Source organism: Phocoena phocoena, chromosome 2 (assembly GCF_963924675.1).
Source record: "Phocoena phocoena chromosome 2, mPhoPho1.1, whole genome shotgun sequence".
Taxonomy (NCBI): Eukaryota; Metazoa; Chordata; class Mammalia; order Artiodactyla; family Phocoenidae; genus Phocoena; species Phocoena phocoena.
The window spans coordinates 169,164,459-169,180,456 of NC_089220.1; the positions used below are offsets into that span (position 1 = coordinate 169,164,459).

At 48.9% G+C, this 15,998-nt stretch overlaps 1 protein-coding gene across 1 annotated transcript; it reads right to left on the reverse strand.

Annotated features, from left to right (window-relative positions):
- Positions 1-1,889: 1,889 nt before the first annotated feature.
- UCMA (upper zone of growth plate and cartilage matrix associated) lies at positions 1,890-10,932 on the reverse strand. Its single transcript, XM_065872799.1, has 5 exons — positions 10,875-10,932; positions 10,501-10,566; positions 10,321-10,416; positions 6,887-6,985; positions 1,890-1,987 (listed from the first exon to the last, which is right to left on the reverse strand). The coding sequence occupies exons 1-5, from the start codon at positions 10,930-10,932 to the stop codon at positions 1,890-1,892; spliced, it is 417 nt and encodes a 138-aa protein (XP_065728871.1).
- Positions 10,933-15,998: the final 5,066 nt, after the last annotated feature.

Here is a 15,998-nt window from a genome sequence, read left to right on the forward strand (position 1 = left end):
CAGTCTCATCAGGTAATAAGAAAAAACAGTAATGAAATATTGAGGCACCTGCAGAGTTTTTATTTCATGCCAGTTTCTTTCACTGCTATCACCTCCTAAGTTGAAGCTCCTGGTACTTGTAGTGGGAGCCGTGGGGGGCAGCGGGCTTCCTGAAGAGCCTGTCTGTTGAAGACAGGCCCAAAGGCGGGGGGGGGGGGGGGGGTGGTGGCCAGTGGGAAAACGTAGATTGTGTAGGTGGGGGGTTCACTGACAACCTGGTTTCAGATAAAGTGCTGGCTCTACATGAGGTGGCTTGGAATGTGCATAATTGCTTGATCACTAAATGTTTTTAAAGATTTTATCCCAGTCTTTTAAAAAATGACTTTGCATTCATTGCAGTGTCCAGATCTAGTTAATTGTTCCACCTCTGGTGGGGGATTTTACTACAGTTGAGCAGCTTTTCCTCGAAACAAAGTTGCCCTTTACTGTTCTGGAAACCCAGCCTCCAAAGCAGGCTGGACCAGCCAGCCTGGGACCCAAGTCAAGGCCCAGGAGCGGGGCAGGGAGGTGGCCAGGAGTGGGTGCTCATTCTTCACCCACAGTCCGCTTTGTCTTCGAGAGCCGACCCCACAGGGGTGCCCACTTAGGCTGTTCGTGAGTTTTCTGCGTTCTTAGTGTGGAATTCCTGAAGGCAGTTGGGAGCAAGGCTGGAAGTAGCCTCGTGCAGAGTCTGGGGCAGGAAGGCAAGCCCTTCGGACGGAAGAAAGAGCACTGCTATGGGCGGAATTGTTTCCCCAGAGATATGTGGAAGTCTAACCCCTGAGACCTGTGAGTGTTGACCTTCTTTAGAAATAGGGTCTTTGCAGATATAATCAAGTTAGTGAGGCTGGTAGGGTGGGCCCTTAACTCAATGACTGTTGTCCTTATAAGAAGAGACACAGAAACACAGAGGGGAGAGTGTGTGGAGACATGGGGAGAAAAGGCCGAGTGACAGTGACGACAGAGACTGGAGTGACGCTGCCACAAGCCAGGGAACAGCTGAGCCCCCGGAAGCTGGAAGAGGCAAGGGAGGACCCTCACCTGGAGCCTTAGGAGGGCGTGTGGCCCTGCCCACACCTTGATTTCAGACTCCTAACCTCCAGAACTGTGAGAGAATAAATGTTCATTGTTTTAAGCCTCCCAGTTCTGGCACTTGGCTATGGCAGCTCTAGCAAATAAATACTATGAGGAAAAAGGAGGTGATACTAAAACTAAACCTTATCTGCTGTCTAGTTTTGGTTACAGCTGGCCTTGCTCTTACCCTGGCCTCTGAGTGATGCCATTAAGAAACCACCATTGAACCTTAAGACTTTTTTCAGAGACATGAGAAGCACCTGGGCTTTGGAGAATGGTTTTTCCCAAAGAGTTGCATTAGCAGGTCCCTTCCAGTCATGTGACTGCTGAGACAGGCTGCGGAAATAGTGAGCAGTGCTCCTGAGTCCAAGCTTCCCGACACCCTAGTCGGGAGAGGCCCAGTGTCACCTGGGAGGGACAAGCTGGTGCGGCTCAGTGTGAGATTCAAGAAGATGGTACAGAGTGTTGACTCAGCGTTTTTATTCATAAACTATAAGCAGACACGTGGTCTTTTCTCTCTACTGTGATTCTTTCATTGTTCTATGGGCCAGGAGTCTCACTGTGGGAACCATGGCGCAGCAGTGGGAAACCACCATACGGGTGATGCCCCACAGGCCTTGGCTCACCTCAGAAATTCACCTGCCCAGAAGCGCAAGCCAGGGCGTTTCCATCCACGAGAACAGAAGGCCCCAGGCTGAGGCCCTGGGAAGGGGCCTGTTTGTATGCAAAAGAGGTGCCTGAATACCGAGGGTGGGCGGGTTTGTCAAGTGCCATCTTCTGGGTGCATCGGGCTGAGGTCAGATATGGTGGCGGTTGTAGAGATAGGGTGGGTACAGGCCGTCACTGTGCCACTGGCGCCACTGCTCGATGGCCTCCCGGCTTCTCTCTTCCTGTTCTGGGGACGAGAGATGAAGTCGTCGTGTGAGGATGGAGGGCTCTGATCTGGGGGCAGCCACCGAGTCCACCCAAAGCCCCCCCCTCCAGCCGCCTGTGACACGTGACATGAACCACTGTGCCTGCATGCATGGATGACAGACAGAATCCCAGCTGGAAGGGCCTGAGAGGATGCCGAATCTAAAGGCCTCGTTTTAATACAGATCGGGCCCAGATAGGTGAGCGTCACAGAGCTGATTGCCAAGAGAGCGGAGACCAGGGCCCTGCCTTCAGTTCAGTGTTCCTTCCCTGTACAGCCAGCGAAGGGCGAAGAGCTGCGTGCAGAAACTGGCCCAAAGACACACCAAGTAAGACAGGATCCAAAATCACAGCAGCAGAAAAATAGACTGCAAACCATACTGTTGAAAAACTCATGGAAATGACTGTCAATTCCGAGTGATGGGATTATGAGCAAGGGGTTCCTTCTTACTGTTTCTTAGCTTTAAAAATAAAGTTATGTTTTTAAAGCTAACTGGGGAAAGGGGTGGGTGAAGCAAGTGCAGGAAGATCTTGATAATCCCTGATTCTGGGTGATGGTTATATGAGAGTTTGTTACACTATATACTTTTCCATGTGTTTGAAATGTTTCATAGTAAAGGCTAAAAAGAGCAGAAGGGAGTTTTTAATGAGTAAGAAAGTCCTGATTTTTCTGTCTTTGATAAGATATGTTTCTGAATAACGCCTTTGTGAAGCTATAAAATTAGGCTCCTGTTGCCAATTCAGGACTGCCTGTCACTCACTGTTAGGTACACTCATTGTGGCGTTAAAGCGCGAGCAGATATCCCAAGGCTGTTGGTGTTTAAAAAGCACCCTTAGAAAGTTAAACAGAATTACCATTAACCCAGCCGTTCTTAAAACAAGAATAGATGAATCCATAAAATGTGAGATGATAGATAGATAGATAGACAGACAGACAGGAACGTATAGATATGTCTGTATGTATTATTCAGCCATAAAAAGGAATGAAATTCTGATATGTGCTATAACATGAATGAGCCTTGAAACATGCCAAGTGAAATACACCAGACACAAAAGGACAAATATTATGTGATTTCTCTTCTATGAAATATGTAGTATAGGCAAATTCGTACGAATAGAGAATATATTAGAGGTTTCCAGGGCTGTGGGGAGAGGGGAGTTAATGCATAATGGATACAAAGTTAGTTTGAGGTGATTAAAGGGGTTTGGAAATAAATAATGGTGATGGTTGTGGATGTACTAAATGCCGCTGAATTGTACACTTAAAAATAGGTAAGGTTGCAAGTTTTGTGTTCTAGATATTTTACCACAATTTTTTTTTTGAGTATTTGGAGAAAACGTTGAGAGGATAGAAAGTTAATAGAAGGTAATAGCAAGGATTCAAAACTCACAATGTCTTCCTTGCCTGTTTTCTCCAATGTGGGCTTCACCAAAAAGCCTGTGACCCTGCCTTGGTGCTAGTGACACGCATCCTCTATGGCATTGGGCAAACAGGACAGCCTGGTGGCTTCAGGATGTGGAGAAAGTGGGTGTCCCCATGGTCCTCAGCACCTGTGAGAGCCACGTGCCTGCAACAGGAAGGGCCCTTGTGATCACGGGGTGTGCAGGAGCCATGTCTGCTGGGTATGTTTCCTTCTATGTGAGCTTGGGGTCGGCGCTACCCTGGGTGCTGAGAATCCTCTTAGGGACTTGGTTCTTAGAGGAAACCTGGAGCTCAGAGTCAGCCCAGGCTGTTAGCCTTGGGCCATTCAGACCTTTCTCAGGCCACGTAGAGCAGCTACCCTTGGCCAATCTTGAGAGCATGATTCTGACATAAAAGTTGATTTTTTTCTTCCCAGATCATGCTGAACTCTTCTTAGACCATTTCATTTAGACAAAGGGAAGGTCTCGCTGGTAAAGACCCAAGGCCTGGACACTGTAGCCTTCGTGTAGGGACCACTTGTGGCCAGGCGTCGTGCAGCCAGCCTGGGATGGCCTGACCCAGGCTTCTGGTTTTGAAGGTGGAAGCAGACCTGGGCTGCTACCACGTAGGCCTTAGAAGTGGGAGTCCAACACTGTTTATCCGGAGCTTTTGGAGGCAGAACTCAGCTATTTTTGCCTTGAAGTTGGTGGTTTTGAGTAGAGTTACAAGCTGGAGCCATGACAGAGCCGAGTGAGACTCTAACCACCCCCCTCCCACTTCCCCAGACAAGGGCCAGTGTCCTGGGTGGGTTGGTAGAGGGGCCTTTGACTAAGGTGGGGTTCTCAGGCCCTCAGCAAGGTCAGTGGTGTCCAGAAATCTCCCTTCAGACCACCTGCCTAAAATTCCTCCACTGGAAACCCGAGTCCTTCCCATCACCCGTGGTATCTCTCAGCATTCGCTTTTATGCAGCAAGTACCTCGGGGAGAGAGCGATCATCCGCTGCTCTCCAGTATTCTGAGAATGGGTGACGTTGTCAATCAAGAGAGCTAACCGAACCCGGGGTCCTGACCGACAGGGAATGTGGGCGCCTCAGAGAAGGGCTCTGAGCGCTGCTCACGGTGGAGGCTTCCGGCAACCTGGCCTCTGTGCATGGTCTGTTCCGGGGCAGAGGCAAGGGAAGGGGGGAAGCTGAAGTGAGTTTCACCTTTGTCAGCGTTTACCCTCGGCCGGGCTGGGCCCCCTGCACCTCTTTGCCTCTCCTTCTTTCATCAAGCTCGTGAGGGGGGGCGACCCCCGCTGAGCTGCTCTGCATTACCCCCTCCCTCCCTCCCTCCCTCCATCCTCGTGGGCCAGTCCTTGGATTGAAGAACCTCTCCAAGACCTCTACGCATTTGGTCTTCCTTCGGTACCAAAACATGGGCTTTGCTGGCAAACTCGCCTTCATTTAAATCCTTCACTACCTATGTCACCTTGGTTATTCATGTATCCTTTCTAAGCCTGAGTTTTTAAAACTGTAAAGTGGAAATTGTAAGACCTGAGATGCTGGTCGTAAGGATTATGTGGTTCAGTAAAGTGTCTGGCAGGGCAAGTGCTCAACCAGTGACAACGGCTGCTGTCACTACAGTCCCCGAAGGCCTGTGTTCTGCCCTGCAGCCTCTTCCTCTATGGGCAAGGCCTGAGGCCCCTGACCTTAGTCTCCTCTGGCTTTGGTGGAGGACCTGGCATCCCTCAGGTGCCTAACCCCTCATCCTAATCCATCGTGGGAGGGAAAACAGGGAATGGTTTTCATCCAGATGCTAGGGGTTTGGACCTGAAACATTTAAAAATGCACAAAATAAAATGCTGCTATTAATACTATGAGTTAGGGGCTTCCCTGGTGGCGCAGTGGTTGAGAGTCCGCCTGCTGATGCAGGGGACACGGGTTCGTGCCCTGGTCCGGGAGGATCCCACATGCCGCGGAGCGGCTGGGCCCGTGAGCCATGGCCGCTGAGCCTGCGCGTCCGGAGCCTGTGCTCCGCAACGGGAGAGGCCACAACAGTGAGAGGTCCGCGTACCGCGGGGGGGAAAAAAAAAAATACTGTGAGTTAAAAAAAAAAACCACTGAAGGAATTTGAGAGACCACATTCTCATTTTCTAAATGCTTCTCCCCAAGCTGTCCACCAAGGTAAACAAATCTTTAACGGGAGTATTTGCCTCTGAATTACTACAGTCTGAGCTTCCCCCAGGATGTTTGATTTGCTGGGATCCTGCCCAACACCTGTCTGCAGGGCTCAGCCAGGTGCCACGCGCAAGGCCATGGGCATGGCCTGCAGCCCCCTGATACCTGGTGATGGTGTCCTTTCCACTAAGAGGTGCCCTAAGGGCATATTACCTCCCAAATCCACCAGAGCAGGCAAGCGAGGGGTTGACAACTTGGGAACTGAAATTGCAGACTTTCTCTAACAAAGGTCACCTTAACTGGGGTCTGACGTCCAAGCTCACCTGCATCCAGGAACTTACTTGGAGGCATTTAAATCTTGAAGTTTTGGAAGAGACCGGAAAAGGAATAAAAACACACATTGGCCTGCCTGGTCTGATCCCTATTACCTTGTTCTATGGATTTTTTGCTATAGGTGACCCTTGAGGGCACTTAATAGACACCAAGTCAAATCCCATCCCCCATGGGAGGCTGGGATTCAAAGGCAGAGCCTCCCTCCCCCTCCACCCTCCCCCACACCCAGAGGCCTGGTTGAAACCAGCATTCCTGGGAGGAGGCTGGAGCCCTGTCTCCCAAGGCCAGAGGGTGGGGATGAGGTGTGCTGACTGTCTGGTGAGAGACACAGAGGCAAAGGTCAAGGCTTTGCAAACAAGGCGCTGGGGGGGGGAGGGGGGCCTGGGTGAGGGAACACGCAAACCCCATAAAAACTTGCTCTGGGTGAGGGGAGCCGCCCCGTGGGCTGTAGATGTTGACGCTGGAGGTGGGGAGGGTACAGAGCAGGGCCCCGTGACCAGAGCCTTCTGAGTTCACTTGTCCTGGTTTGCTTCCACTGGTCACCCGATGCTGATGATAATAACTAGGTAAGAAGGCCTAGGTTTTCCAGGATGGGCAGTTCCTAAAGCCATGACACTGATGGAAATCCAAGGCCCTTGAAAGTGAGTTTGAAATCCTCCCAACTCAGCTCTAACGGGAAGTAAGCCAGGAGCACGGGTGCTAAGTCAGAACACACACAAGTAGGAGGAGAAAATACAATCAACCAAAAACTCCCCCAGCCTCACAGTCTCCAAGCCAGTGGTGTTCTGTCCTCTTCCATTTCTTCTCAAGTTCTGTAGCCACTTTTGTGACTTTCTCCCTGTTTTTCCGAGACTCCCATAGATATGAATTGAAAGTAGATCTCCTCTTACCTCCCTCCTCTAGTTAAAATTTAGGGATAAGTACAGGCAAATCACATGGTTCTCCTGCAAACTCCACTTCCCCAAAGCCACTGGCTGACGAGCTCTTACCATCGTTTTGCTCTTCCACGAAGTTCTCAAACTCGTTCCTTTGTTCCTCGTAATGTTCTCTCCATAGCTCATCCGCCTGCAGCTTCTGCCTGTTCTCCGCTGGGGGAGGGGAAGAGGTGAGAGTTGCCCCCAAGAATAGGGGCAGCCGCACACATTTAAGGGGACACTAATCATTCTGCCTGAGAAACTTAATCAGGTGCAAAAGGGGCTGTTTGTGAGGGGCTAAGAGTGGGGCTTCACTGAAATGGTTCACTCCTGACACAGACTTTAAAACCTGAGGGACCTGGGGGAGTGTCCCATCCAACTGCCTCGTTTTGTGAGTGAGAGGACAGACCCCCAAAAGGTGAAGCCATTTAGCTCCAGGTGCAAAATGAATGGTGTATCCAAGCATGCTGGTCCTCTTAGAAGCTAGGAATTTGATGATAGAAATGAATTCTATGAGGGAATAATCCAACTTAATTTCACATTAATTAACCTGCAAGTCCATTCAGCATCTTTGCTCTCCTATCATGGCCAGAATATATGCTAAGCATTGGGATTAAAAAGTCAAGTAAGAAAGATTCTGTCCCTCTGCCTAAGAGGCCTGTGATCCACTTAAGGAGAAAGATATGAAAATAAATTACACCCAGCATTATGGCTGCTGTGATAGAAATTGCCATGGGGCATAAGGATGGCTGTGGTCCAGGGAATCTAAGATGATCCTGATATTCATGCCCTTAGGTGATTCTCTCCCCTTGTGTGGATTGGCCTAGTGGCTCACTTCTAATTGGCAGAATATGACAGAAGTGACGGGATATGACTTCTGAGATTAGGTCACAAAGAAGACTGGCTTCCGTCTTGGGTTCCTTGGTCTATCTATCTGTCTGTCTCTCACTTTTGCTCTTGCTCGGAGGGAAGCCAGCTGCCATGTTGTAAGCTGTCCTGTGGAGAGGCCCACTCATGGCAGGAACTGGTGTCTTTGACCAGTAGTCCGCAGGACTTGAGGTTTGCCAACAGCCATGTGCGTGAGCTTGAAAGCAAATCTTCTCTCAGTCAGGCCTTGAAATGAATGCAGCCCCAGCCAATACCTTGACTACAGCCCATAGAGACCCTGAGCCTGAGGCCACCAGCTAAGCTGGACCTAGACCCCAGAAACTGGGACAATAAATGTTTGTTGTTTTAAGCTGCTAAATTTGGGGCTCATTTGTTACACAGCAGTAGATAACTAGTACAGGATATGGGGTGATCAGGTAAACTCCCTGACGATGAAAATACCAACCTCAGGTATCCTTTAGTTTGTGAGGCAATGCATTCCAGTAAAGTTGGCTGTAAACTTTTTTATGAGGAGTCCCAGTTTCACATTATAAAGCTGAAGGTACACCTCTGGTTGGAGAAATACCTCCAGTGATAACTGAAAACTGTCACTGAGAACACATAAACGTTCCTTGGCTGTTGAACATGAAGCTTACCAGAGGGAACCTTACCTGAGCTGCCAGGTCACAGCTCACCAGCAGGTGCAGCTGTCCCTCATCTGCTCTAATGTAGCACCCTCAAAAAACCTCTCTAGATTTTAGATTTTCCAACGTAAAATAAGTTTCTAGGTTCATCCATTTCTGCCCTCACACCTTTACATCTTTAGTCTGGCAGAAGCTTAGAGATAGGAATTGCCTGTTTTCTGGTTCCAGATTCAAGTTTATCAAAGTGTTGCCTGCCTTTACTGAACCTCAGACATAATTGGGCATTGTTCTGCCCATCACCGGAGTTGACCAGGTAACAATAGATTAACTCAGGTGCATCCTAGGTGTTCACCGGGCTGTCCTGGGTTCCCACGACTGAAACCCCGAGCTTCCAACCTGGCTTAATCATGCATCTCATTGTTCTGAATCCACTTAGAGAATGGAAACTATTTGCCTCTTAAATTCCTGCACGTTCCCCGCTGGGAGTCTGCCAAAAGTTTGCTTCTCTCATTTCCGTCAAGAACTGCCCAAACTCCATCAGTCTTTTCAGTGTTTCTTGACATTTGCTAACCTTTAAATCCCAAATTGTGCGAGGCCTGGAGATTTTCCCAGTGTGGTTGTACTTCTCCACTTAAAAAAAAAAAAGGGAATTTCATCTCCAAGCATTTTCATCTCACTTCTTGCCCATCATTTGAAAACAGTCCTGTTATTTTCACTGAGCAAGTTACCTTGCTGAGTGTGCCTGAGAGGCACAAAGAGTTTATTCAGACAGACACATAAGTAACGAATCTAGCCTTGGACTCAGAGTCTGTCAGAGCTGAGTCCTTGGAAGAATCTAGTTCAAGGACAGGGAACTCAAATCCCTTCAAGGGTCGGCAGGTCATGGAAATGAGGGTCTCTGCCAAGCAGGGGATACCAGGGCCTACTTCAGGCTGAGAAGGAGACATACTTCTGAGCTCAAAAGCCTCCCAAATGCATTAGAAGTGAAGACTTTTAAAAACACTGCTGGCAGATGTAGAGGATGGACTTGAGGACACGGGGAGGGGGAATGGGAAGGTGGGACGAAGTGAGAGAGTGGCATGGACATATATACACTACCAAATGTAAAATAGATAGCGAGTGGGAAGCAGCCGTATAGCACAGGGAGATCAGCTCGGTGCTTTGTGACCACCTAGAGGGGTGGGATAGGAAGGGTGGGAGGGAGACACAAGAGGGAGGAGATGTGGGGATATATGTATATGTAGCTGATTCACTTTGTTATAAAGCAGAAACTAACACACCATTGTAAAGCAATTATATTCCAATAAAGATGTTTTTAAAAAAGTAACTAGAAAAAAAAAAAAAAAAACACTGCTGGCTGAACACCACTCTTTCAGGGGCTTGTAAATAAGGAAACGGGCCCAGGGAGAATAAGTGGTCAAGGCCACTTAGCAGCAAAGCTGTCACCAAGCCCACATTTCCAGTTCCCGGTCCCATGTGCCCTCCTCCCTGCTCACAGTGCTGTAGGGTGCACCATGAATACCCGGAAAGCACACACTTAGCTCTTGTGTCCCCTCTCCATTGAACATAGATTTTCCCCTTAACATTTTTTTTTTTGGCCTCACTACGCGGCATGCAGGGTCTTAGTCCCCCGACCAGGGATGGAACCCGTGCCCCCTGCAGTGGAAGCAGGGAGTCCTAACCGCTGGACCGCCAGGGAAGTGCCGCCCATCCCCGACCTTAACATTTTTAACTTTCAGAAACTGAGATGCAATTCAACACTTAAGTGCATTCAGTGTGGCCCTATCCTCTTTGTTTCTTACCCCTGCAGCATAGCCAATCAAAGAGTGACCTACAGTCGAGGGAACGTGATGTAACTTCTAATTCAGAGCTGCAGTCACTGAGACCCGAGGGCCTAGGTTGAGCCCTTGGTCCCTGGCGGTGCCCGCAGCCCGGCTGACTATGGGAGAGAGGAGGAACACGAGGCAAGAGCAGAAGGCAGGCCACCGGCATCCTTACCATTGACCTCTTCTCGGGATTTGGGGGACCGCTTGCCTCGCTTCTTGAGGAAATTCAAGGCATCTGATTCCTGCATGAAGATCTTCCCTTCCGCGCCTGAAACCCGAGAGAAGCTGGTCACAACCGGCATATGCTCACCAGGGCTACCTCGGGAGCCCCCTGGGTGGCCCCGGCACTCACCTTCCTGCACCTCTTGTCCGGCCAACCGCCTGGTGCCCACCGCCACAGCAGTCCCCTCCCGCAGGGCTGTGGGACGAGAGCACAGCGTGAGGGCTGCTGCACCCCAACAGGAGCCCTCACCCTGAGCCAGGCCGGGACAGTCCTTCCCAGGGCTGTGACTTGCCCTGGAGACTGGATTCCTCAGATACCAGCCACACAGCCAACTTCCCCAAGAAATCACCAGGCGTGCTGGTTTCTGTGTACTGTGTTGTGTTATACACACAGAAACACACACACCGAGGTACAGCCTTCTTAACAGAAGGTACACCCTCTGCCTGGCCACCTGAGCAGCCTCACCTAACACCAAGGCCGTCCTGGGGCCTCCGCATACTCACTGGACAGGAGCACAACGGCCGAGAGACAGCAGATGAGGAACAGCTGTCTCCAGGCCATCTTTGCAAAGGCCGAGGCTCTGTCTGGGAACTGCAGACACAGGGTTCTACAGATCCTGAGGCTGCCAGGTCCTCACTTCTGTGTCAGGCAGATCAGGAAGGAGAGAGAGAGGCAGGAGGCTGGGGTGCTACTGAGGGGGGTGGGGGGTGGGGAGTGGGAGGGGTCCCGGCCACGACTTCCATTGGCCGCGCCTGCCAGAGCACCGGAGATGTTTTTGGCACCTTGCAAACCACACAGAAGCAGTCTGTCATCGGAGCCTCAGCCAGGACAGTTCTGAAGTGGCCTTTCCAAGATCCGCACCCAAGGAGTTACCTCAGAGTCAGGATTCCAAAGACCAAGGGCAAATTTCAAAGAGCCCCTGGCATCTGCTTCAGGGGAGGTGGGGACTCTAGTCCTGGAAGCTGAAGCATGCGGGGGGCGGGGTGGGGGCTCAATGGGGGACTTTGACTCAGCTGTCAGACCAGGAGGGACCATAAGGCTGGAAGAGCCCCCCTTAGTGTGACTCTGGCATGGACACGTGGGCCATTCTGACAGTAGCCCCCGACTTGACATGTTCCCCGCTGATGCTCACTGTCAAGCAAAGCAAAGACCCCTTGGCCTGGGGCCCCAGAGCCCTTTCAAGACATCGAGAAAGAGAGGCAGCCTTCCACGGGAGAGAGGCGGAGCACAGTGTGTAAAGAGCCCCTCCTCTGGGCACGCTTCTCACGGCACACCCCGTGTAGGGGAGGAAATGCATTCCCAGAAATGGAAATGCTGATGGAATCCGAGCCCTACGGGGCCATCAGAGCCCAGTCCCTTAGGAGCTTTGTTCTTGACACTGTCATGTAGTTTGAACCGTCCAAAGAGTTGCCTTTGCGCATTGTTTAGAATCGTCCTAATAGTGACCATCCCTAGACCCACCCACATTAAGCTCCCCTTTCATCAGACACGTAGTAACGTCCCACATGTACTTGGACCGTTGGCAGGAAAAGAATGTTAATAGCGGAAAAATAAGCAAGGCACGGCAAACAAAATAAATGGGTTGTTTTCCAGTGGAGGGAAGTGCGACTGACACCTCTGCCAGCTCTCGGTGGCTGTGAGCACACAGAGGGCTCCCCTTCAACACTGGCTGACCTCACTTAACCAGGTGCGGGTGGGTTCTGCATGATCGACCCAGGAGGGGCAATACCCATGAGGACACATCAGCAAGGATTCATCTGTCAGGTTGACTAGCTGTCACTTGGAAGAGGGAAGGGCCAGGAGACAGAGCGATGTTGATGGGACTTGTGAGTGAGAAAGTGGGTGTGTGAAATACCTGTGGCATCCTTGATACACTAATTCTTCTTGCTGCCTTTTTTAGTTCCATTCATTTCAACCATGAATATTTATCGAACACCTACTCTAAGCCAGGCACCTGTGCTAGTCACACGCTCACCAGCTTTTAGTAAATCTGCCCAACGTTTCCAAAGTACCTTCCGCCTCAGGTCGGACACTGTGCATCCACTGTCCACGCAGAAAGGCTTAGGGAAGAATCTCAAGCCCTAGGAAGTTCTCTCAGACCCAGCCCGGAAGAAAAGGGCAGGAGATCCAGAATTCACTGAATGGAGGATGGAGGCTTGCAATGGGATGTAAGCTTTGTTCTGGAAAAACAAGCTTACATTTCTTACATACCAAGGCTGGTGGCCTGAGATTTCTATCGGCTACACTGATGCACTCCAAGGAATGGTCTGGCCACGGCTGGTCTCAAAGTATAATCTCTCAGTTCTTCCGGAGCTTTCTCTCCTTCTAGACCCTTTGGTGTCTACACTTCCCACCCTCTTGCATTTTGCACCTTCAGCTTGCCCACCTCTGGGGCTGCTCACTGCACCTGGCTGTGCTGCAGAGGTGGCCTCCTCGTGACATCATACCCCAGAGCATAACAAGCCACCCACCTCAAGGCAAAAGCATGATTGTAATGCAACTATAATTTTATGAATGTACTAAAACCCATTGAATCGTACACTTTACGTGGGTGAATTGCATGGTATGTGATCAACATCTCAAAACTGTTACAAAAACACATGTATAGGGTACTTCCCTGGTGGTGCAGTGGTTGAGACTCCGTGCTCCCAATGCAGGGGTCCCGGGTTCGATCCCTGGTCAGGGAACTAGATCCTACACGCATGCGGCAACTAAGAGTTCGCATGCCACTACTAAGGAGCCCGCCTGCCGTAACTAAGACCCAGTGCAACCAAATAAATAAATATTCAACAACAACAAAAACGTGTATATACACATATATTACACAATATGGAAACAGCTTCAGGATACTCATCTGTAGGGGTCATGGGGGTTGGGGGAAGGTCAGGAAGACTTTAAAGAAGCACTGATGGCTGAGATGAAGCTTGAAAGATGAGGGTTTCCAGAGCCCGGTTAGACGGAAGGCATTGTCAAAGGGCCCAGAGAAATGAAGCCCTTTTGAGAAATTGCAGGCAATGAGCAATAGCAGAGCACGGGAGCACACGGAGGGGCTGGAGGTAGCCAGGACCTAGGTCACGGTGTGAGGGGTCTGGCCTCCATCCTTGTGAGACTAGTATGGCAGCTGTAAGCACATATCCCAGGACCAGTCCCCCAGTTCAGCCCCAGCTCTGGACTGAACCAGCTGCATGGCCTTGGGCAAGTCATTTTACCTCTCTGTGCCCAATTCCCTCTTCTGTCACACAGATTGATATGAGGATTGGAGACAATGCATCCACGGTTCTTACAGCAGTGCCTGGCACGCACAGACCATTCTATATGTGTTTGCCCTCATGACACAATAATGAACCATTGAATGATTTTGAGCAGGGAAGTGACGTGAGGGTTTTTTTTTAGGAACACCACACCCGTGATGTGGAGGGTGAGAGGGATTAGACTAAAGTGGAGACAATGAGAGAAGGCTGTTGCATTCGTCCAGGTGAAGCTCAGGAATGGAGAGGACAGATATTTAAAAAGATTGAAGAAATAGAATCAGTGAGACTTGATGACTTATTAGCTCAAGGGAGTGACGGATTGGGAGGTGTGCATTTCAGGTGGCTCCTGAGTTTTTAGTTTGGATAACTGGGTGGATGGATGGTAAGATCATTCTGTGAGGTGGAGAAAACAGAGGAAGTTCAAGGGGTGTGTCATTGGACAAATCAAGTCCAGTGATCTGTGGATTCAAACCAGGTCTTCTGATGTCAAATCCAGTGTTCTTCCCACCTTCCCACAACCGTAATTTTGTGAATATACTATCCCATCCCCACGGTCAATTTTAGAACACTTTCATCACCCCCAAAAAGAAGTTCCATACGCATTAGCAGTCACTCCTCATTTTCCCCAACCCTCAAAGCCCTGGGCCACCACTAACCTGCTTTCTGTCTCTATGGATTTGCCTCTTCTGAACATTTCACCTAAATGGAATCATACCATGTGCGGCTTTTGTGACTGACTTCTTTCACTTCAAATACAGTGTTCAAGGGTCATCCACATTGTAGCATGCATCCATACTTCATTCCTTCTTATTGCTAAGTAATGCCATGTTGTACAGATATACCATATTTTATTTATCCATTCATTGGTTGATGGACATTTGGGTTGTCTCTACCTTTTGGCTATTATAAATAATGGTGCTATGAACATTCTTGTGCATGTTTTTGTGTGGGCATATGTTTTCATTTCTGTTGGGTGGATACCTAGATGTAGAATTGTTGGAACATATGGAAACTCCATGTTTAACTTCTGAGGAACTCTCACATTATAACTAAGATGTTCATTTACTTGTCTGTCTCCTTCAATGCTGTGAGGTCTCTTTGAGGAGGAGTTTCCACCTTGTTCATACCTGAGATGGTCTCTGGCACCGAACTGACGCATAAATGTTTCAATAAACATTAATCAAGGAAAATACTCTGGGGTGAGGGCATTAAAGGGAAACATTTATGAGCTCACTTCAATGGGCTATTCATAAGAAGGTACCTACCCAGGGACCTGAAATTTCCAAGTTTATGTATCACTGGGTTCAGGGTCCTTCTCAAGCAGCAGACATGAATTCTGTGGTTCATTTGTGGATTGTCTTAGAGGGCAACTGAGATGGCTTTCATGTTCCCCTCAGTTTGACTGAACTTTAGACAGGTTTCTTTCTGACTGTAAACCCCTGACCTCCCTTTTGTAAGAACATTTAATTTAAAAAACGTGCGCTTGTAAATTCTTACCCTGCACCTTTGAAATGTATGCAAATCTTCTAACCTCTTGCCAGACATTCAAGCCAGGAAGTGTCTTTCTCAAGGACCTGGGAATCATGTTTTTGAAATGAAAACAGCAAAGGAGAAAGCACTTCTATCTCACACCAGAGGAGATAGCATTTTTGCCCTCTGTGGGAGGGTAGGCACCTGACTTTGATGGGCACTTTATTCCAATTGTGACGGCCAATTAGCAAACACAGGTGGCCTGTGATTCCCCCTACCCTAGCTCTTAAAACCTCTCCACGTCTACCATACCATCCAGCAATTCCACTCCTGATTATTTATCCAAAGAAAACAAAAACACTAATTCAAAAAGATACATGCACCCCAATGTTCATAGCAGAATGATTTACAATAGCCAAGACATGGAAACAACCTAAATGCCCATCAACAGATGAATGGGTAAACAAGATGGGGTATATATACACAATGGGGTATTAGCCATAAAAAAGAACGAAATGTTGCCATTGGTAGCAACATAGGTGGACCTGGAGGGTATTCTGCTTAGTGAAATAAGTCAGGCAGAGAAAGACAAATACTGTATGTTTCACTAATATGTAGAATCTGAAAAAAACAAATGAACAAATATAACAAAACAGAAACAGACTTACAGATACGGAGAACAAACTAGTGGTTTCCAGAGGGGAGGGTATGGGGGAGGAACAAGATAGGGGAAGGAAATTAAGAGGCACAAACTACTAGGTATAAGGCTGTAATGTACAGTGCAGGGAATATAGTCGATATTTTATAATAACTTTGTATGGAGTATATTCCATAAAAGTATCAAATTACTATGTGGTACACCTGAAACTAATATAGTATTCTAAGTCAACTATACTTCAATTGGAA

Coding starts and splice junctions, on each gene's coding strand:
- UCMA (XM_065872799.1), bottom strand. CDS start 10,932: ATGGCCTGGAGACAGCTGTTCCTCATCTGCTGTCTCTCGGCCGTTGTG. Junction 10,567..10,874: donor GGCCGTTGTGCTCCTGTCCA/GTGAGTATGCGG, acceptor CTCGTCCCACAG/CCCTGCGGGAGGGGACTGCT. Junction 6,986..10,320: donor ATCCCGAGAAGAGGTCAATG/GTAAGGATGCCG, acceptor CCCCTCCCCCAG/CGGAGAACAGGCAGAAGCTG.